Genomic DNA, 24295 nt, shown 5'->3' with positions numbered 1-24295 from the left:
AACTGAATTGTGAAAGGTAAACGTCACTGTGGCGTCACAATGTTGTGTGGATATAGAAGTACAGACGGGGAGATGTGTGTCTGTTACACACAACAACGCAGACACACGAGTGAAAATGTTAAATCCTCCAAATCCAGTTATGTGTGTAAAGTGTATTTGGGGGGTTTTGCCTTCTAATATAACATTCAGGATACATTTTCCTATTTGAAATAAACTTTTCAGAGGCCACCCGGCTCGGCCCACTCCCCCCGCTGGCCTGCATCACCCCCAGTATCCCTCAGCCCTACAGTGGAATGAACTGCCACGGTTAATTCTCAAACTGATCCCTCTCCGTCTGTCTGCACGCAGGGAGGAGGCGAGAATGAGTGAGGCTGGGAGACGGAGGAGGGAGGGAGGGAGGGAGGGAGGGAGGGGGAGTGAGAGACATGGATGGAGGGAGAGAAAATGAGAGAGACAGAGCCACCCCAGAAGGCTGAGTTAGCTGTGGCAGAGAGTGATGCCTACTTCCCCTCCTTCTATCTCCGCCATCCTTTTCTTTCTATATCACTTTTTAAATTCTGCTCTTCTTCCCTGCATGCGCCACTGTAATACGACATATCATCCCGCCTTACCCCCCCCCCCCCCCCCCCCCCAGATGATGATTCATCGATCTCCTTATCGTATCAGACGACTTGATGGGCATAGTAAAAAGAAATTAAATCTTAATTAAATTTTCATCTTTGACAAATTTGTCTCCGCGGAGCTGCCATATGCTCACTGAGTTTCGAGGAAAAACACTGAGAGGGAAGGAGACTTTTGGAATTGGTGTTGAACGAGCTTGAAAATTACAAAACAGCACAAAAGTGCATTTTTCTGTCAGCCTTGTGTACTTTTTTTTTTTCTATTCAGGAGGGATCGCCTTGAATTCCTATAGATTTTTCACAGTGTTATTACATTATGGATTTTTTTCCCTCCAAGACAAAGTATAATAATGCACTTTATACTAAGACTGTTTTTCATCACCTGCAGGGACTGTGTGTGTGCGTCCCATTGTGTCATTACTATATTAATGTGTGTGTGTGCAGGTCTGGATGAACACATCTATGTGTGTGTGCGTGTCTCACCTTTTTTAATAATGTGCTGTCAATCTGGGCTCTGGGGATGGCCATTTCACTAACCCTGCCTAAGTCTCATAACGCTGATCCACTGGGAGGGAGAATAAGTCATCAGCCGGTGGCCGGGAGTCCTCGAGCACCGTTGAGAGAGGCAGAAATCACAGTGGATGCAATAAGGAGACAGGACGGGATGAAACTGGGGCTTTTATATTAATGCCTGCACACTCAGACTGGCTCGTTGCTCTGCTGTTTCAGCTGATGTATGGAGGGACGGATCACAGGCCGGCAACGGGACTCTGTCGATGCTTTAATGTTCCAAGTGAAAGCTATATCTATCCATCCACTCATACATTAATTCATTCACTCACTGCCAGCTTATCTGCCCCTGAGTCACCATTAACAAGTATCGCAAAGTCTACATATGAAGCATTAGACTTGGATCATTGCTCAGCTCCTCACTTCAGCGCCACTGAACTACCGCACATGTTGGGAGGGCTGTGTGACACTGTGTCCTTGTTTGGTTCGTTCCCCAGGAAGCAGCTGTTGAGTTTTTCTGTTCTGTTTCCAAATACAAAACAAACAGCCCATAGAGAAAACTTTAAAGAAAAACATGGATATGGATATATTATTGTAAAATGTCATGATGTTATCATTTCACACTACTTGTGAAAAGCATTCCTCTGTTCTGTATGATTCACAACCACAGACACTGGGCGTCATACAGGAATATTTTTCATTCTTATCCTAAACCTCTCCTAAATTCACTCGAATGCATCAGATTCAGAAAACTCTTAAGTGCAAAGTTGCTGTAAAATCTATCTGAAAGTCATCTGCCTATGAGGACGTTTGTGTTCATCATTAGCATGCACAGTGTCCCTACATTGCTACAGAGGACGACACTCTGTTTTTTCTCATTTCTCATTCACAAAAAAATGTCACATAGGAGTAAAATGAAGACTTTCACATTGCAGATCTTTGAATCCTACTGAAACACAACACATTCAGCAGTGGTGGCAGCTGAATTATGGGAGACTAAATGATTAGAAAACATGAACATGAGGATTAATTATTTCCTTGTGCCATCGAAGAACAAACCCTCTTATATCAACGGCTCTTGTCAAATATAGGCACACATCAACAAAAGCCTTGATTCCTTACTACTGTATATGATGCAACGTCACTGTGAGACATTAAACACCACAAGACGTGAGACTAAAAATCCACTTGGCCCAGTTTCTGCAGCTAAAGCAGCAGCAAATAATCAGTTGTGTCCTTCATTAGCATCGCTGCTGCAGCTGGAGAACATTAGTCCTGAACTCCAGCACATTTAGTTTACAGCATCAACAGTCTGCTGCTCGTCGCAATGAATGGATCATACATGGAACATGACAAGTGAACACGGAGGTAATGGAGTAGGTTTATTATTATAGGCCACAGCGTCCCAGCGGTGATGAGGTGTAACATCCCATCCTTCACTGAAAAGACCCCGAGGTCAAACAGGGGGGTGGTACGCATGTTCCCATGTCATGTCCTTTTTGATCCATAATGGAGTTGCCTTATCTAGTGAATGGAACTGTCTAATTATTGGCACTTGAGCATATTTAAAGGGATAGTTATACATTTTGGCAAATTGGCCCATTGCCATAATAATCCCTATAGTCATAGCAGTAGGTTCATTACCTTTAATTGTCGGTGCAAGCTATTTTTAAAATGGCGGAGCAGAGCCGTGAGCTGCTCAGAGCTACGCTAAGGAGGCTAATGGGATTTCTTGGTTTCCCTCATCAAACTCATCAAATACACAATCCAACAACTCCAAAACGCTCTGGCGGACAAGTTGTGACCTGCACATTCACCACGCTACGAGCAAGTAATGAGTAATGATAATAACAGATCGTTACGAGACAGAATTGTTTTAGAGGCAAATGTTTGCTGTTTGCTGAAAAACTGCCCCAATGGGAATGCACATCAGCGTCAGCGGTTTTGCATGAATTTGCCTCTAAAACAACTCTGTCTCGTAACGTTCTGTTATTATCTCATAGCGTGGTGAACGTGCAGGGATTATGGCAACGGGCTAATTTGCCAAAATGTTGAACTATCCCTTTAAGTTTGAAATAAAATACTGGATACAACACTGAAGCACGTCTCAGCTTTACGTCAATCGTGCCTGAAGTTCAGGGGTTTCACAGCAACTGGGAACATATTTAATATCAATGCCAACCTCAACACACATCTCACGTTGTACCTTCCTCCTCCTCCTCCTCCTCCTCCTCCTCCTCACACTGGGACTGGAGCTAGAAACTGCACAAGACTAAAACATCGGCTCAGCACTGTTTTTTTTTTTAATACATTTGTATTAGTGCAGCCACAAACCTCCAGGATTGCAAAACCAGGAGAACATTATAAAATAGTACTGAAAATCATGAACAATAATCACTTTGTTTATCCATCCCTACTGGATTGTTGCTCTCAGCTACTGCTACGGCGACAGTTGCTGCTGTTTCATGTGTCTGAGCCTGTTTCAGGAGGTCGACAAGTCACTTCCCCCGTCGAAACCAAGTTATAAAAACTTGAAATTGAAAAGTAATGTCAAATGAAACTCGACACACACACACACAGCCACACACACACACTCAGTTGGCTCCTACACAGAGGAAAAGTGAGTAAAGGAGCAGCTTTTACTTAAACCTGTGTTGACATGTTGGAGGACTCATGGGTACAATAAGCCGACTATACCTTCTGTTGTATACTTCTATAAGAAACAACTGAAAACTCACTTTTTTTTTTGCATATCAAGTTGCAGAATAGCCGCTAATAACTTGCCAACACAATTCTGTTTTTCATTTTCTCCATATTTCACATAAATTGACATAATTTCTGTGAATTCTCAGCAGCTCCAGCTCCAAACCGTTTTTATTAGGCTAAGTCTTGACACTAAATGACACTCTGGTCTTGGATTTGGACACATTTGTTTCCACAGGATATTATATATGAAAAAAAAAAATACAAAAGCTAAACTGCCGTCTTTGCCTCTGTGCCTTTTATCTTTTTGAAACGTTGTTAATTGCTTCACGTTGCTTTGAAAACCTCACAACTCTGTATCTCACAATTAATGCGGTGATTGTCAGAACTCTCAGAGATGACACATAGGATACTGCTAATTGGGATTCGCCTTTATCACTTGTCTGTTCAGGTGCCTTTGTTATGTTGAGTCAAACATTTCACAAGAAATCTCCATTATTATGTCAAGACCTGGCATTTTATGTCGAGACCTACACTAATTCTTGCTTTTTTTTTCTGACCCAGCCTTGTAATAAGCCAGCGTGTGTGTATGGTTGTGTGTGTGTGTGTGTACTCACAGATATTAGCCGTGCCCTTGGGGATAGGCAGGTAGGAGCCGGCGCTCCATGTTCGCCCCTGGTAATTCCTCTTACAGCGGCCGCAGTCGGGCCCAGTGGTGTTGTGTTCACACTCGCAGCTCAACTTCTCTTTGTCTTTGTCATACACACAGCTGTTGGCATGAAGGTTGCACTTGCACCTGTCAAAGAAGGAAGGAAGGAGGGACGGGTAGGAAGGGAAGGAGGGGGGGGAGTTGAAAGAGGACAACCACGTCAACATGAGAGAATTTTCTGGCACTGAATAAAAAACAGACAGCTTTTATTCTGTCGGACAATGCGGCTGAAGGGCAACGCGTCCTTGACTATAGCGGTGGCACTGGAGCAGAGTCAGAGCGGCTTGTTGCTCCCTCGTCTTCCAGCTTCAAGAGGAACCAGAGTTGAAAAGGGAGGAAGGAACAAATCTGACATCTTTATTTTCCTCCTTTTCTCTCTGTCTTTGCCCTCTCCGCTCGGGAAGGTAGCTCGGATTTAATTGTCCCACTGGAGGATGCATAATTGTAGTAAGGCCACAGTTGATGGACGAGGGAAGAGAGCTCGACAAAGAGGTGCGAGGAGGAGGAGGATGTGGGGTGTGGGGTTGGTGCTGATGAAAACAAGCCAAGTTAAATTGTGGAACAAGCAGTGGGAGAATGAAGGCATCAGGGCCTGATTCTCAGAGAATAGCTCACAGTTAGCCAGAGGGCAGCACGGAGCAGCAGCAGCAGCAGCAGCAGCAGCAGCAGCAGCACGGCGACGTTCTCCAAGACAAATTAATACGAGATGAGAGCTCAGAAGCATATTTTCAGTCTGGAAGGAGGGGACTCCCTTAAGGTGCACTAAATTCTCATTCACATCCTCCTCACCAGAACCTTCATTTAACAATAAACTCAGCAAGTTCATTTTCTGCGGTGGCTCGATGAGTGCTGAGGGGATATCTATCTGTTCAATTAATTTATAGTCGTGCAGCATAACGCACTCCCAGGAATACAGACAACTTTGAATTGGGGGGAATTCGAGGAAAGGTTGTGATAAAGCTTTGGGACTTGACAGATCACTGGGATTTCAATGGTTTTATTTACTATTATTTACTCGAGGGTTTGAGACAATAACCGAGCTGGGATTACTCACTGTTTGAGATGTGATACGACGCACTCCCAGCACGAGGACGCCTGATTCTCACAGATAACCTTACTGTTTCCAAAGCGCACCGTGAGTCATGACGCATCGCCAACACCAACACTGGCTGCAACTTCAAATACAGATTGGAAATCTGACTTCCAACCGACATGACTCATCATAGATTAATGGCGCTGTGGCTGTGTTTGTTTATTTTGGGAAAAATGCCGAGAGCCAGACAAAACTATTCAAGCTCGCCTGAAAGCATCCTTCCATTCAGATGTTTTTTTTTTTTTTTTGAATTTTGTTTTTCTTTTAATTTTTTGAGACTGGGAGTTAGGTGAAAGGCGTCGCTGCACAGTGATGCAGCGTTGAGCGGGGAGATGACAGAGATAGACCGCGGCATTGTGTTTGCTGACGTCTTAGTGAGAGACACTCGCGGTGACAGCTGGCCTCTGTCCCCCGGTTCATTCTGCTCCTGCACAGCTTAGCCTGATCCTCGAATTAATATAATCATTAGGAGGAAAAGCACAATCTTAAACCACTCACTGCTCCCTGACCTTGGTAATCAAACTATTTGCTGTTTACCTCAAATTCAAAAGCTGTGTTTTTTTTACTGTTTTTTTTTTTTTACTTCCATCCAGATTTTGTCTCTCATTGCTGTACAATCAATTTGCAAAACATTTCTTATCTCAATCTCTTTTCTATATATTAATATATAATAGAGCCAACCATAGATTTCACTCTGAAACACTTAACAGCCATGTAATGACTTGTTTGAGTAACAAGTAGGGTAAAAAAAAAAAGTTACACATAAAAATCCAGCGATTACATTAGATTCACTGAGTGGATGGTTGATACTGTATCAGTGTGTTGGGATGGAGGGATGAAGCGGAGGAGCGGTGAGGAGGGTGTTTTTCTCCACAGCTCTCTTCATTAATTAGTCATTAATATTCATCAGCGGACACTCTCTCATGTTGGTTGTGGCCACTAAAGCAGTTTAATTATGTAAGGAATTACTTTCGTTTTGCGTTTTCATTGGGGTTAAACACGTCACTTATATTATTGTTAGAGCTCATATGTGTCTGATGCAGTTGCAGGAAGTATGAAGTGTTTCAAATTTTGCCAGATACTTATTAATTAGTATTTCACATTTTCTGCTGCATCTCATTATCAGGTTGAAGCTACAGGTTATGAACAGTAATTAGACCCACACTTAAACTATAGTGTTTCATCTGCCTTCAAAGGCTAATTGAATCTTTACAAATGTTGAACACTGATACACATTTATCTAATTTATTTCAACATTTGACTATTGATGCTATAATTTGTTATATTTCCCTGGTCATGTCTAATCTGAGGTTTTTATGATAGTGAAGCTGTTATATTATGAAGTACACTGTAGGAACACCTGCACAGCTGGTTATGCTGAGGCTGCAGCATCAAAACTCCGCCTTATCTCTGTTTCTTTTTTTAAAGAAATAAATAAATAAGAGCAGCCGTTCTCCTCCACTTCACAGCCACACCTCTGGAGCCTCTCGGAGAGTCCACTTTGTGCCTGAGTGTGACATTCTTTAGAAGCACTAGATTAAATCAGCTCCAACTATCATGGTAATATCCAGTCGACACTGAGACATAGTGGGATTGATTGAGGAAAAATTGGTTCCAGTTGAGTCGACGTCCACGAGGAGCTGAAATCAAGGCGAGATTAGAATCAGGTCCCACAAAGGCCTGTTCCACGAGCTGTCTCACTTTCCCTGTTATACACTCTGGCTTGTTAGCGTGTGTGTGTGTGTGTGTGTGTGTGTGTGTGTGTGTGTGTGTGTGTGTGTGTGTGAGAGAGAGAAAGAGAGAAAGAAGCGGTTGTGGGTTATGGTGTGAAATGACTTCACATGGAGCCCTTAGTGGTTTAACCTTCAGCTTCTTTTAACATTGCCAACATTTTAATCAGTGTCCAGAAATGATAGCGCTGTCGGCGTAATGATGGAGACCGCCAGCGCGGCCCGCGGGGGCTCGTGCCCACCGGTGCTGCTGAGCTGCCAATCAGCATGTGTGGCCCCTGAACGTGGGTACCAGGGGAGTCTGCCTTCCTTCGCTGCTGCTGCACCGGCAACACGAGCCTCACAGAAGGAGCCCAGCCAACGTGTATTTAACAGCATTTTAATAGCAGATTTCCTCCAGGGTTCCCCGTGTCTGCTATATTGTGTCTTCATTTCCTACTGGGCCTGCTCAGCGGGTCGCCTCCTCCTGACTTCCCATCAGTCTTTGTATCGTTCGCTTCATATCTCTCTTCTCCATCCACCTATTAGTCTGTCATTTTAACTCTGCCCCTCTATCTGCTGCTCATAAATATTCATGGGGCTGTGGCATCTTTGTTTTTGTGGTGGTGATATTGCTCAAGGTATTATTGAGTGTGCCAGCCACGGCTTGCGAGCTAAAGGTCCTGATATGTATTCAGAAAATTACCCATGAGGCTATGAGCTTAAATTGCTAGACTGGCAAAAAAAAAAGAAAAAAGGAGGAAAAAACCTCGTCTGAAGTTTTGATTCTATTTTGTCTGAGAGAAAGGAGCAGACATGTTTTTATATCTGACAAAAGTTTAAAGTTCTCCTTGAAATGTTGGAGGCAGCCAATATCACTCAGTATGAATTTATTATTTTTCTTTATCCTGGTGGAAATGCAAGCAGAGCAGCCCGTCGAGACTTAGCTTACCTGGAGCACTGTGTCTATGACCTCTGCAGTAATAGGATTCTGATTGACACTGTGGGTGCAGGCGACATATTGTGCCTTCCCACTGATGATGCCAGCGACAGGAAAAAAACAAACAAGGCAACATAAAGCTTCGGCTTTTGTAAAAAAAAAAAAAAAACGCTTTCCTCTTATATTGCTTCAGATGCTGTTGACAAACTTCCATTCAGCCAAGTTTACTCGGCGGCGTCTTTCCATTTTGCTCATTGCGGCTTCAAAGCCAAAATATAACCGCCGCTAATTAATAGTAATTATCTGCAATCCAAGCCTACATCATCTACAGTACGACTGCACAAAGCTGCTGTTCCTAACAAATTGAGCAGACTACACTCAACACGGTCCTTAAGTGGGTTAACTAAGTGAAGCGGCAATTAAATTTCAATCTAACGCCCAGGTGTTTTCTTACGTGAGCCAACTGGGTCAAACAGTTGGTTAATAAATGTTGCTTTTTTTTTTCTTTTTTCTTTTTTTTTATCCAATGTCTGCTGTAAATGAACAAAAACACACCGGGGGTTGCAGAGGGGGGCGGGCAGAGGGGAGGTTCAGGGAACAATGGATTAATTATGTGCGATGAAAATGAAATAAAACACAGGAGTGGCATGAAAAAGGCCTTGAGGTGTATGAGTATGTGTGTATGTGTGCAGCTTTTTTGTTGTCAGTAAATGAATGATAGCACAACACACATGCACTGAATGAAATGTAAAGAACAATATATTTGTTCCACACACACACACACACACACACACACACAGATACACACTCTTCTTTAGTGGTATACCCTTCTGGGCTCTTCCCCACTGACTCGCCTGCAGCTGCCGCCCGTGTGTGTTAGTTTAAAACAAATCAACCCTTCTGCTAACGCGCCGCCTGCTAATTGCCTCCTCTAACTCTTTCCTCCCAGTCTGCGGTGCATTGTGGGAAGTGAGAGTGAGTGAGATCTCAGCACCACCTCTCCTGGGATGAGCCTCACCCCCCAAACCTCCACCACTTCCACCACCTTCCTCCCCCTAATTATATCCTTCTCCCCATCTCCCCTCGCTCCTCTCACTGGGAAGTGGGCAGTGGAGGCAGATTGTCTGTATTCCTCCTCTTAAATGTCAAGTTTCGCTTCACTTAGTTTGCTCTGAGAAAATACATTAACAGTGAGAGCGCATGGAGAGTGACACTGCAGACCGGTTCAGTATATACAGATGTTTAGCGTTTCCCAGGCTTCGGCAGATGTTAGTTTATATATAAGGTTTAATCTATATAAGACGCCAGATGTTGTGTGTGCATGTGCTATATGTCAGTCAGGTGTGTTGTCAGTTCAGGAGACGATTCAAGGCGATGATTCAACACATGTGAAGAAATCGGCTCATGCAGAGGAGTTCAGTCCGTACGGAGGCTACAGTCATCGTTGCTTAGCTGCACTGTCTGACTGTGCTCATATTAGAAAAGTACATACTGGAAAATTGATATGATTAAGTAGCCAATTAAGCCTCGGAGTAGCACACACAGTAGTGACCCAGGTGCTGAACTGTGGCAGCGAGCTTTAAAAAATGCAGCACTTTAGATTTTTTTATTTTAATGATAGTGTTGGTGAGATGATAAATTGTTCTTTTTTCAGTTTCGTGCAATAAGATCTTGCAAAACTAACGACGGCTACTTATCGCACAGATAATATTATAGCAGATTTTGTCGTGACCCCATGTGAGCTGCAGTCCCTCTGCGGTTGCTTTGCACTGAGGTGCACGTGGCGGCTGCCTGCATCAATCCATCCAGGCCATCCATCTATTGAATCCTCAGCATTACTAATGTATGGAGTTGGACATGCTATCCAAGCAGAAGTCAATCAAGAGGTCTTTACTGCCTCTGACATGCCAAGCCAGTTCAATAGAATTGACATGCTGGGCCTCACTGATACTGCTCTCAGCTAAAGACTGTTGGCGACAGAAAATGCACTGCGGAGGAGAGTGAGAGAGAGCTTCCACCATCCGCTGGGAGGATGGTGTGATACAGATGGAGGGCGGGGCTCAGGTGGAGAAAGAGAGTGAACATAAACTGAGCCTGTCATTTCATAAACAGCATCCCTGATTGGAGCCTTTAAAGGAAATACATAAGTCTCCAAAGATCCTGCAGCATTGATCAGTTTGGGTTGGAGGCTTGTCTGGAGACGGCCGGAGGTTAGACTGTATTTGACCTTTGTGTGTGAGAGTGAAAGAGAGAGGGCGATGTGTTCTGTTGCAGCATCAAACCTCCACCTTATCTACAGCAGCTCATTCATAACCTGACCTTTCTGGACAAATAATATCTGTTTCCTGCTCAGCATCGCCGATTCATTCCACCAGCGCACTGTTTCATATTTATATGGAGAGAGAGAAAGACAGAAGTAGATTCATATGGGTGTCACGTTTTACATGACAGTGGAAAAACACCACAAAAAACCAAACACAGGATTAAATATAAATAAATGATAATAATAATATTAAAATCCCTCCCCTTCCTACTCCTTAATCATCTTCTGTTGTGTTGTTGCCTCTTGCTAATGTCACCAGCCATTAAACTTTGGCAACGCCGTCCCTTGTTACTCAATCCCAGTGTCTGGAGCAGACATTTCCCATGGCTACGCCCACCAGGGGCCAGAATCTGAAACCAGGGTATAGACCCAAAGTGCAGGTGTAATTACAGAAAACGCTGGCCGCTTCCCAGCCAGAAGAGGGGTTAACTCTTAGTGATCTCCTTTCCCTCTAAAAACTGCGGGCGAGGGTCATTAGCGTGGCAGCGGTGTTCACTGCTGTGTTGAAAACAGACAGACCAGAGGGGGCAACGTTTCAACTAAATTAAATGAGAGGCTGCATGGCCTCCCAGTGACTAATGAGAACGCCACGAGATGTAAAGGATCGCTTGAGGGAGGGCGTGCAGGTGTATGTATGTGTGTGTGTGTGTGTGCGCGGAAGAGAGATCAGGACAGATTTATAAGGAAGAAATAGGTTTGTGTGTGTGTGTGTGTGAGAGGTTTTGTTGGTTTTGTAATAGTGCTGCTTATAAGTGCATTTCAGGTCAGTATTTATGGAGTGGAATTACTAAGGATTTGCAGCTCTAATGAGTCCGACAGCGTTTGACCAGTCATGTTAGTTTTGCACAAAATTATACACAAAAGCTTGTGTTGTTCTTGGCTGGAAGGTGACATGTTGGAAAAACAGCCACACATTTTAAATAGAAAGATAAACACAGACATGGTATTTCATACTGGAAACTAGACAAAGATACTGCAACAACAACAACAAGCCATAAGATAAACAATGCATTTATAGCTAAATAGTGACAACGTGGCAGTTTTCAGACTCTGAGGAGTCAGACAGCGTTTGTCTATATTCAATTTGAGGACTTATTGAAGGATGGAATGGAAATTTATACAAATGGTCACTGAAACTGATTTATTATTGCGGTCTGCTGCAGCGTGGGTAATATGGGCTATTTAACATCTGGGAGGAGCAGGTGTAAAATGTGGAGCATGTGGTTGTTCTTTTCCTGAGCAGACAGAGAAATATTAGATAGAGATAGAGATATATGTACATACACTAACTACTGAAACAAGGTCAACGGTGTTATTGATGGAAAGAAAGAGGAGGGAGTCAGGGAGCTGTCCCTTCAGCACCACAACACAGGCAGGACAAGTCTCGTCAAATCAGGGACCATGAACAAGTTATTTAGAAAGTTTAAGACTCACAAAGTAAGAATAATAATATTTTTTTGTATTTCCAGGAAAACTTCTTAATTAAACCACTGACCTTTGTGCAGAGTGCTGACAGCGATGTTTAAGAATTTATTTAATTACAAAAAACAGTGGAGAGGGCTTCCCAATCAAAACACAACACACAACACACACAGGGGCAGATATGCTAAAAAAAAAGCAAATGTGCATAAATACTGACACTTAAAATGGCATAAAGAATGCAAAACGTCATAAAACACCTCCCTGCTATGATTTATAAACTGCTATTCACCTCTTTCTTTCCATCTTGGCCCAATCTTCAATCTAAAACCCTTTCGTTTTTAAAGTTTTCATCTTGTTCTATATTATTTATTCCTGGCATTGACTCTCAGCGTTACAAATTTCCTTCCACCAGTCACTGACAAAGTGTCATTTTGAATGGGACTCTATTATTAAGACGTCCTCAGTGTTTAATACCAGTAACTGCTGATGTCAGGCGGTGAATCGACCACATCTGAACTCCTGAAGATTAAAAACTTTAAACAGCTCAGGATGAGGTCTGAAATATTGTGGCTTCATTCAGATGAACTTGGCTGCACCAGTGTCAGTAAAAAAAAACAAAAAAAACGCAGCAACACAAATTTACACAGCCCCCGCTGCTGATTTGTGGTCAGGTCAGTGAGTCAAACCTATTGAACTGTGCCCAGACTCACTAATCACTATCACACTAACACCACGGTCACCATCATCTCACTGAGTCATCGGGCTTCAGTGAAGCTACATTACCTTGCTAAAGGAGCAAAGGTCTGGCAAATACAATACGGCACTTTTTTTCCTTTGTGTGATTGTTATTCTTTCTCCCTTTTGTCGGACGCAACCTCTATTGTGTGTGTCTGCTCTGCTCCGAGGCTGGAGCACCGTCCGATGGCCACACATAATGAGCGCCTGCATTGGTTGGCCTCGGCAAAAGAAAACTCACTCAGAATTGATTTTCATGACTCAATGATCCCTTTATCAGGACGTTTTTATTCATCACTCCCTGTCGTCTTCAGATCACAATCAAATATGTTGCTCGGGGAGGTTTAGGATCTTACCATGTCAGTGCTGTGCTGTCAAACAGCAACAGTACGATGACGCTCTCTGTTCGGATAGCTGTATCTGCTTCAGCTTGTGAGAGGGAAATGCTGCCATATGGTGTTTTCTTCACTCACTGAGGCTCTCTTCTCATGTCACCCATGCCGATATGGCAGACTCAGTGGGACGTCTGACTCATAAGAGGGTGGCCAACTTTTTTTTGGGTTGTTGTCGTTGGTATTTTTGATAATGCGCTCTAAAATTAATCACTATACTCTCTTTCAACTATAGGTCAAGCTGAACTCTTGTAGTTGTGTGTCCAAGTTTTTGGGTTCATTTCATTTGCGCATCGATAAGTCGTTATCACCTTCATTTTGAGACACAAGTACTAAGTGGTGTAATGAGATCGTGGATAAGAAGCCTGTAATCTGCCACTGACCTCTGCACACTGTTTTAATCCTCTGCATTAGTTTATGGTAGACAAGGAGACGGTTTTAGAACAACAACTGGCAATACTATCATCAGAAATTGGATAATTTTGCATTATTGTATTGTATTGGTTAATATATTAAGTTAAGATTTATATATGATCTGAATGAGGAAACTAAAACATTTGGTTAAACTTGCAATAACAGATTTTTTTTTGCTGTTTTTTGCAGATTGTCACGGTTGGTATACGGAGCATGGGAAGGAGAGTCCAGAACAGGCGGGCGGGAATGGTTCAGTGAGTTTAATAGAAGAGATGGTGATAGGAGGCTTACAGGCAGACAGACAAAGGAACGAAACAGGTGACTAGAACAAAACAGGACGGCGAGGCCACAGCAACACGCAGGACATGACTGACATGACAATCTGGGGAAATGACTGGGGAAGGACAGGCGGCGTATAAACGGTGAGGGAGGCAGGTGAGGTGGGTGTGGGAGTCAGGACCGGGTGATTAAGAGACGGGAAATAGACGAGCAGGTGGGTGTGGGAATCAGGTGACTGACAGGGAGGAAAGTCAAAGAACATCTGGCGGAGAGTGTCACACACACATGCAGTGAAATGAGCCGTTGTTAATATGAATACATTGATTTAGTCAGATTTAAATTCAGATACGCATAATTTTTTATTCGTAATCTTTTTCATAGAGGACATATTGTGATGATTTGTGTAGCTGGTAATACTGTACACTGATTGTCTGCAATAACATTCATGAATATGTATTTTTTCCTACAGTATTTCTAATTTTTCAGATTCTATTTTCCAATTAGCAAAATGAGCTAAACCCCTCCACTATGTCTGCACATAACCCCCTGGGCTTCCAATCATCGCCCCATTTATCACATATGAAATCATATCTCAATTAAATCCAAATTAATGCAATTAATGCACTGGTTTAAAAAAAAAAGTGATACAAAATACTAAAACAGATCCACTAATAAATCCTACAGGATCTAATGCACTCCAGTTGGATGTGAAACACGCAAATACACTGTGTTAGGTTCCTGCAGATGCCACTGACTATGCAAGAGTTGCCAACCCCCCCCTGCTCGCTATTAGTTACCAAATCTTCGTGAGGTGGTGGAGGCTGCAAGTGAAGGAGAGGTCAATGAGGGGATTAGTCATGAAACCCTGACAGGAGGGCCCATTATGCGGGCGGCTGCAGCCAGTGAAGATGGGGGAAAGACACGTCGAAAAAGGCCTCTCCATTAATGAAATGGGTCACCACATGAATGTTGAATGTGCTGCAAGGAAGAGAAAAATGGCCCCAATACGGTTTCCGTGCCCACGACCCCTTTTCTACACAATAGAGAGAAGTGGATACCAGCACTGGGAGATAAAAGGGCTTTATGAGAAATCAGATGGGGAAGTGACTCATTGGACGCAGCGAGATTGTCGTGATTTTAATGTAAATCTGTGGTAAACAGTTCGAGGATAATCATTTGGTCTGTCTGGTGGTATTAATCCGGGATCATGATGGGAATCAAAGATGCTGTGTGCCTTTGTGTACTGTATGCACGCACACACAGACACACACACTCGTAAAAGATCACACATAGACCCAGCCTGTGTTGTGGGAATACTGCACATGGCGCTACCACATCCCATACAATATATACCAGTGAAGCGTGACTTGTCTGGTGATGCAGGGCACATCACCAGTGCAGTCTTCCAGTCCAAGACATAAATCCAATTTATTGTCCGTGCTGGCTGCTGATAATGGCAAACCCATTGGGAGAGAGATCAATGCTCAAAATATAAGATCTGCATTATGCAGCAATGCAGCACTTAATAGAAAAACAAGTGATGTTGCATCGAGTTGAAGTGTAAGCTCCGGCTTCTGAAGTGAAAAATGAATGTTGCCTCATCCCTGAGAACAGGAAAGGGATTTGTTGAGGCGACGCCTCCTGTCCTCTGCTCTGCTGATAAAATCTTCATGTCACTTGTAGCTTTGCTCCTCATATCTCTGGACCCTGTCGATTCCTCTGGCCTGTGATAAATAAGAAGGGATTGGCTTGTACTCCGTCTGTGGGTTCAATGTCAGTGACATGGCAGCTTATCGCTTGATTTTATTTGTACATGAAGCCTTCAGTAACTTGATTTTATCTCACAACAGAGCTGTTCTGGACCAGTGACGCTGCTCCCAGGATTGGATTTTCATGTTCATCGTCACTGGGAAACAGGACACTAGTGGTTAAGTGTGTTATATTTTGGAAATTAGAAATACATACAGTACATATGTTATAGTAGTCAAATGTATCATGTGGGATTTCTGATTACATGTTTAAATATTTTTTTAAAGCACATCCTACACATTCCTGCAGTTTTTTCTTTTGCTGTAGGTGGCAATAATGTGCATAGACCTGTCACACCGCTACCGCAAATACAGAAAAGAAAAATGGACAAAACTACATAGAGATTTATAATGTTAAATTAAAAACAGCCTTACAGATGTTTTATGAGCAGAGAGATGAACCAGTTCATGTTTGTTTGTCTACAAACCGGTAAAAAACACTGATGCTCAACATCATAATTAACAGTTTCCCCCTAAAATACCAAACAAAGCAATAAGAAATGACATTTTCTCACACATTAACAGCTGTATTTGCTGAATCTCTCCTCAAATTGCGACGGTCTGAACAGCTGCTATTTTGTGTTTTGTGAAATACTACCACAAAAAAAAAGTAATTTATTGGACTATCAAAAAGTGTATCTTGAAATGTACAACTCTTGGAGGAGAAAAAAACAGACATTTTCCACTTCAGCAATTTGCATCGAAAATCACTGGTAATTTTAAAGTTATTTCTGTCTGAAAAGCAAAGATTGCCTCCTTCACTTCAATGGCTTTCCTCACAGAAACTGCACCTACTGTACAGAGCTGCTGCCTTCTGTAGAAACACTGATTCTGCTGCAGCTACTTCACTCAGTCATGAAACAACTGGAAGGACACACTGTTTGTGTTATCAATATTTAAAAAAAAAAAAGAAGAGAAAAAAAAGTCAGGGGCCTCATGGAAGTACAGTACAATGGGTTTAAGCTGGATTGTCTATGGAAAAGGGGCAAAATCAGCAAACAGAGACTAAGCAGTCCAAATCCATCCTTCTTCTTTCATCCTGCTATTTGTATGTGAGAGGGAAAGACAGGAGGTTTTAAAAGACAGCGAGAAGAGCCTGCTCTCGGAAAGAGGTAGTTTGTACTTGGAAACAGTCGGGGACTTTAAAGTCCACCTCACACTCATATTCACCTTCTAAAGACCCACTGAATGGATAAAATGTGCTCGTCAGACAGTTGCCCTTGAACACCGAGAGGAAAGTTTTCTCTGAGCCGCAACAAAACACTTCAAAATTCAAACAAGTGGTACCTTTTTTTCCCTCCTAACCACGGCAACATTCAGAGAACCAAACAACTTGTTTTGCTTCATAAAGAACCTTTCAGTTTCTGAAGCTCGGATATAATTTTCTTTTCTCGCTTTTCCACTCCCATTGTACACGGTCTGAATGGTCTGAACGACACTGATATGATAGTTTTCCACAGACACATATATATAAATGTCTAAAAGGGATGGTGCTTTCTGAGTGGAGATAATAAAATGCCCATTTTCTCTTAAGATTAACTTCAGTCTTCAGTGTTGTTTACGCCTTGGGTTAGGTGAGATTCCCCTCTCCAAGCTCCATTTTACTGTGTATCTTGCAGCACCAGGTGCAGCAGGTAATTTCATAAATTACATCTTAGACAGATATGTAAAATATACCAACATGCAGGTCTGTGAATTGGTTGATAATACAACATGTGAGTGAATGTCTTTTGTAAAAATCATTCAATGTATGTTATTAAACCGCCTGCAGGAGTCTGGCATACCAACATGCTAACTTGTGGCTACATGCACATGAGTTTTCGATAATTGATAATGAGCTGACCAGATTTCTGGCCTCACCATCTTCCCAGTGCCGTTGAGCTATTCCAGTCTCGACAGACTAACCTCATTGCCACCCACAGAGCAACGCCGCTAGCGTGGCTTCCAATGCAGCCATTCTTCTTAATAAAAGCTAATTAAACATCTGAACCAAGGCTTGATTGACAGGCAAAACATCACCACGCAGAATATTTCTGGTCCCGCCATCCAGGAATATGCTCCATTTCAGTCTGCTGCCATAAAGGACACAGATGATGCGACGATGGTCCGATGTTGCCAGCAGCTATATGCAGATGACTCCGCGCAGGCAGCTGTGGCCTCTAGATACGGCGCACTGCGCTCTGCTGCTGCCAACGCCAAGCACTTCATATTCTGCCTCCGCCTATGCACTACCGCATTTTTCAAATTCCCCCTCACCTCTTTTTTTTCTTATTTCATTTTTTTTTTTTTTTTTACCTTCACGGTTCACATGTGTATTGCTCGGGGAGGTTTCAGCTGCTGGGAATATCCAGTTAATTGGATAGAAAGGGTCAGTTTCTATATTAATACTTCCTCACATAGAAATACACCCACTACAGCTGGCTCCAGATGGGAAGATGTTGGACTGTGAATGAGTAAATGGCTCAGTGTAAACACACCACTGGCACGACACATCCCACATTACAGTTCTCGTTTTTCTAAAGTGAAAAGTCAAAGCAGGAGCTGCATGAGGACACGGAGGGGGCTGCAGGTGGCTTTGTGTTGAGACCGCTTACAACTCCACACGGACAGATGGAGCTAATTCATCATATTAGAATTTATTGAATGGAGGCATTTTTCTCAGTTTGCCAGCGTGTCCCTGATTCTCCGTGGCTGCAGGTTGGTCCCAAAAACTGTGAGATGTCGTTGTTCATGTTTATGCTTGTTTTTACTTTTATAAGACCTGATGAAGCCTCATAGAGGAGATATTTCCAGAGCACAGGAACAGGTTGGACCCCATCTGATAAAGATTTCTTTTGAGCTTCTAGGCCTGGAAGACTCAAGCAGGGAGGACGTCGGCCAGAGACCGAACCCGGAGAGGTGGATCAAAGGCAGGGGAGGTGAGGAAATGGCCTGGACGGTGCAGGGAGAAGATGTAGGTGTTGGTGGAAGGAGGAGGAAAGAGGGAACAGACAGACGGTGGAAGCTGCTGGACATAGTCTGAGTCTGACTGAGTTCTGTCGGTAACAAATACAAACACAGATACAAGGAGACGGAGATCGACTGAGGTGAAGTGTCGCACTGAGATAAATGAACCGGTCAGAAGCAGAGCGCCCGCCCAGTGACGTCAACCAAGGCCTGAACCGTTTGCTTGGGTTAACAGTACCTCCTCTTAAATAGTTCCTGTTAATATGAAGCCAGTTGAAACTGAATAAAAAACCTAAAAACGAAGATAATGAATCTTAGCGAGTGACCGTGAACCTTCTGTGAGAAGAGTTCAGCTGCAAAAGCTGAGGTCACCTGTTGAAAAACCATCCTACGCTTCATCTCCCACCGGACACACAAGTGTAGGAGGCCGGCTCGGAGCTTCAGTCTGACCCGACTCAAACATGGAGGAAAGACATCAAACAGGAGGATGAGCAGAGAGAGGAGGAGAAGGGAGGAGGGAGGACAGACTCAGGTCAGAGAACAATAGATTTTTGTTTTCTGTTAATCTGATCACTCTATTCACAAAAAGCCAACGTCACGCAGAGCGAGGACGACTGCAGCTCAGCACAAAACAACTGTCAAAACACACATGATGATACAGGCGTTCATGTGATGCAGCTGTGGATTATTTACTCCAGTGCTGTTATTGAGCACAGTCAGGAGTTAATTGTTTTTTTTTTCAAACACTCGACACACTACATTTCATACAGAGATGCTTTTTACTCCATTACATCTACTGTATCTGACAGCTGTGTCGCAGATTATATGTTGCACCAAAGAGTGACTCAGCAGCTGAAGAGGTGACATGATGAGATTTTCAAAAGCAAAGACGAAAGAAAAGTCAGATTTGTGAAAGGGAGTTTTAGCTTTTCTTGTTTCTACCCTATAAATCTTCTCCTACATCCCCATACAGTACTCACCTTGTGACCCTTTGGAGGCAACTAATCTAGTGAACTATATAGTTAAAGGGATACAGTAGTTCAACATTTTGGCAAATTGGCCCATTGCCATAATCCCTATAGTCATAGCAGTAGGTTCGTTACCTTTAATTGTCGGTGCAAGATATTTTTAGAACGGCGGAGCAGAGCCGTAAGCTGCTCAGAGCTGCGCTACGGAGGCTCATGGGATTTCTTGGTTTCCCTCATCAAACTCATCAAATACACAATCCAACAACTCCAAAACGCTCTGGTGGACAAGTTGTGACCTGCACATTCACCACGCTATGAGATAATAACAGAACGTTACCAGACAGAGTTGTTTTAGAGGAAAATGCAGAGACTGCTTGCTGAAAAACAGCCCCGGACGGGAACGTGCATCAGCGGTTTTGCATGAATTTACCTCTAAAACAACTCTGGTAACGTTCTGTTATTATCTCATGGCGTGGTGAATGTGCAGGTCACAACTTGTCCACCAGAGCGTTTTGGAGTTGTTGGATTGTGTATTTGCTGAGTTTGATGAGGGAAACCAAAAAATCCCATGAGCCTCCGTAGCGTAGCTCTGAGCAGCTCGCGGCTCTGCCCCGCCGTTCTAAAAATAGCTTGCACCGACAATTAAAGGTAACGAACCTACTGCTATGACTATAGGGATTATGGCAATGGCCAATTTGCCAAAATGTTGAAATATCCCTTTAAAACTATGCAATGGATCTGTAAGTAACACTGGTATAACTATCTAATAATTGAGTTACTTGGGGGATTTTGTAGTTACAGATATTTTCATTACACAATTTTCACTTGCACTAAGGTGTCTCTGCACTGTGGTATTACCGTTGTTATTTAAAGGATGTGGATGTTTCTGTTTACAGATTAGTTGATAGAAAACCTTCAACGCACAAAGTGAAATTCCTGTAAACTGCAGGTACAATGCTGTGAGTCACAGTCTGACGGTCTGACACTGGCATCGTCAGTCTGTGGACAGAGAGGCGGTGTGGACAGCAGAGTGACAGAATGATAGATTGGGGTGCAGAATGAATTAGATCCGTGATTACAACCATTTTACAGCTTTGGCCTTCGGGTGGCAATTACCTCACTACTTCCTGTGTTTCCTCTTTGATGAGTCACCCCCCCACACTTCACTGTCATCCCGTCATTCCACAGTAAATATGACAGAGACGTACATTAGACGCTTTGACTTACAGCCTCATTACCTTTTGAAATACGTCGCTTATCTCATTTTCGCTGGGCTAACAAAAGGGTGCGGGTCATTTGATTAGAGCTATTAAACCAACATGTGGCGTGGGTGTTGACAGATGGTCCAAGTTATCAGGACCAATCACTTGGCCCCGTCCGACAAACGGGGCAGCCATTCTCCCACACACAGTGACTAATGTGGAGTGCTGATTCAAAAAAAAAAAGAAGAAGTGCAGAGCGCGGTGTAAGGTAAATAGATGCTTGTGGTGGTGCAGAAAGAGAGAGAGAGCGAGAAGGAGACTAAGGAGGGTAGACAAGTGGAATGACTTATTCAAGGGGGAAGTGGGCAGCAAGAAACATGAAATTAGCACAAATAGATTATCTGTCGGCTACAGGCAGGCCTAAGAGCAAGCCAAGCACTGTGGAGGGAGAGGGTGCGGAGGGGGGCAGATCGACTTCTTGTTTGTTCCTCCCTTAGGGGGAGACCCGATAGAGCCATCACTCACCAAATTGCTGATCTGTAGTTGAAACAGCTGTATCCAAGAGCGCACACGCACTGAACGACACGGCAATAAAACGGCACAGACGACGTGACCCCGTGCACTGCGGGACAGATCCAGTGTCTAAGCTCTAATATTTTGTTCACCTCAGATAAGAGCTTCCCTTTATCGCACTTTTGAATATCATTTATTTGTATGAGCGCGGACGTGGATGCATGCAAATCTATACGGAGCACAAGCAGTGCTTTAGAGGATGTTGGTATAACATCCCCTAATGCAACTGGCACATCACTGCAAATATGTAGTGTTCTTATTTATTAAATATGCAACCAATCAATGTGCCAAAATGAGAATAACATGTGATTGCTACAGGGATTCATACAGTTTGAATGCAAAATTATTCCTTGATGTAACAACACATTTTAAATGAGTTCTCCTCTTACATCCTAAATGTAAAAAGATTACACATTTTTCTGCTGATCACATGTCACTGCTGCACTGGTTCAGCTTTGCACAGAGAGATATCCTCTGCTTTGTTCCACACATCAGTCTTACCCAGTGAATACATTATCCACAATGCAACTACTACTGTCAACAGTTCAGTCACAGATTGTGGTGGCAGCTCACAAAAGGCTTCATCCAACTGTCTTCACATATGCAGGGGTGTGTAAAAAGGATTTAATGCTGCTGCTGATAAACACTTCAGAAAATTTGTCACCACTTCAGACATGATTTATCATCAATAAATTGAATAATCATCTCTAAATGATGTGCAGTTCAAATGACAGGATCAGGTGGGGATTATTGTGACAGTGAAAAACATTTACCTTCAAATTTAACAAATGATTAAAGTATAGTTTTTCTTGATTTCAAAACATCTATTTATATTACAACAACTGCATGACCTGCTATCGCCAATAGAAATCTCCATATCCTATATCTGACTAGGGGATGTGTAAGGCATTTCAGGGATAAGTTCAGTAGCTGTGCAACTGCTTCAAGGAGAAAACAACAGTTTTGGTCAAAATTTAAAGAGGAGACTCTAAAAATAAAACTTGGACTCAGAGCTGAAACATTTGCCTCTACATATTCAGTGATAGGAACTGAGTCCAGATCAGCTATTTTCTGCCGTTGGCATGTGTCACCGAGTGTTCTGAAGTTGGAAAAGGTTGTGTTTGTGGTCGACTGTTTGCCAGTGACATAATGAAGAGAGCAGCATGAGGAGAAAATCTTTGAGTGTTGATCTCTGAATTCGATGGGCGGAGATGGCTCCTCCTTTATGTTTAACAGCCAAATTATGTTTTTTTTTTTTTTCAGGCATACAGTGTATGTTTGTGGTGTGAACATTTAAAGGGATAGTTCAACATTTTGGCAAATTGGCCCATTGCCATGATGAGTTTGATGAGGGAAAACAAGAAATCCCATGAGCCTCCGTAGCTCTGAGCAGCTCACGGCTCTGCTCTGCCGTTCTAAAAATAGCTTGCACCGACAACTAAAGGTAAAGAACCTGCTGCTATGACTATAGGGATATGGCAATAGGCCAAAATGTTGAACTATCCCTTTAATACCAGACCTGTGCATCATCCCAGACCAAAATCCTGAGAGTGTGGATTCACAGTCACTGAGCTGGATTTTCTCTCCATGAGACTGAGGAAAATCTAGACCAGGAAAAAGGCTGGTGCATCTAATAACCCATTCGTCCCCTCAAGTGAATTACCTGTCTACCCCGCAGTCAAAGTGACTGTGAACCCTTGAGGTTGTTTCTGACCTTCCTTGGTAATGTCCTGCAGCACATATATGCTTTGGAAATTGAATCACAACTCCCACCGCTGTGGGTATAAATCGGGGGAACAAACTTTTCTTTCCCTGTCTTCTGTTTACCGTGCACAAAACAGGACGGAAACACGCTGGAAATTTAGCTCACAATCCGAGGGTTACATTATTATTACAGTAATGCTCTGACAGCGGGAAACTGGTTTGGAAATAACACCATACGTAAAACAAAAAATATGCTGCCAGATCGGGAGGTTGTTGATAACTTTGGACTAAGAAAGGACTCCAAACCATTGATGGTGATAGAAAAAAAGGTGCCAAATGTCCCACCTACAGTTGTTGCTATATGTGTATACTCTCTGCTTTGTGGTGGGTAGTGTGTTTTGCAGCTATGTGGTTGGTCTTTATCCCATGAATAACTGTACAGGAATGAAATGGGGCTGGGTCTTCTTATATAATTCAAGACAAGGGCCCAGAGACAACTCCGCTCTTCACTGGAGAAATAGAGCGAGACAGGGAGCAAGGGGACAGAGAACGAGAAAACCAAAAACCAGAGAGAGATCCTTTAGTCGCCTGAATCTTCTCCAGCTTTAATTACACTGTATTGATCACAGGCAGGAGGAGAGGAGAGGAGGGGGGTAAAAGAGGGGGTAGAGACGGTTGACGGTGAAATTGCACGCTGTGGTTACTGTAAAGCATGTAAAAAAGGAGAGGCAGAGCAATTATGGCAAAGTCATACGGCCGATAATTAGAAAATCCTCCCGACTCTCCACGCTTTCTCTCTGCACACAGACGTTTAGCGGTGCTGATACAGTGGAACAGTGAGGGTGTCAAATTCATTACAGTCACCGGGCGGTACGCATTGTTCACATCCATCTCTCAGCTCCATGCTTGGTTTGATTTGAAATTCTTTGCATTGATTTTTTTTTCCTCCCAGAGTGCCTTTGGTCCAGACCTTCCCTTGTAATGAACTGCAATCGAATGGTCATGCATGACACTTCTGGCTGCACTGTAACAACTTCAGCTACATGTAACAGATGCAAAGATGACTGTAGTTCTGCAAAGTTGTGTCTCTTCCCTTCCCCTCGCTATCTTTTCTAGGGGTGACCTACTTTGGCAAAGAGCTTACGTTCCCTTCTTTGTTTCTTGCACTGTTGTGGCATGGACAGAAAATCTGCGAGCTCTCCTCCTGTATTTCCCTACACACACATACACAGACACACAGTTACA

At 43.1% G+C, this 24295-nt stretch overlaps 1 protein-coding gene across 1 annotated transcript in view; it reads right to left on the bottom strand.

Annotated features, from left to right (window-relative positions):
• Positions 1 to 24295, bottom strand: part of ntng1a (netrin g1a) — a gene marked incomplete at both ends in the record, with an annotated part of 91953 nt that overhangs the window by 25281 nt on the left and 42377 nt on the right. Inside the window, one exon of the mRNA XM_083995252.1 lies at positions 4451 to 4629. Within this exon, the coding sequence (XP_083851378.1) occupies positions 4451 to 4629 (179 nt within the window). The remainder of the gene's footprint in view (positions 1 to 4450; positions 4630 to 24295) is intronic.

Source organism: Trachurus trachurus (assembly GCF_905171665.1).
Source record: "Trachurus trachurus genome assembly, chromosome: 20".
Lineage (NCBI taxonomy): Eukaryota > Metazoa > Chordata > Actinopteri > Carangiformes > Carangidae > Trachurus > Trachurus trachurus.
Note: the sequence above shows the minus strand (reverse complement) of the source record. Positions and strands in the feature narration are given on the sequence as shown.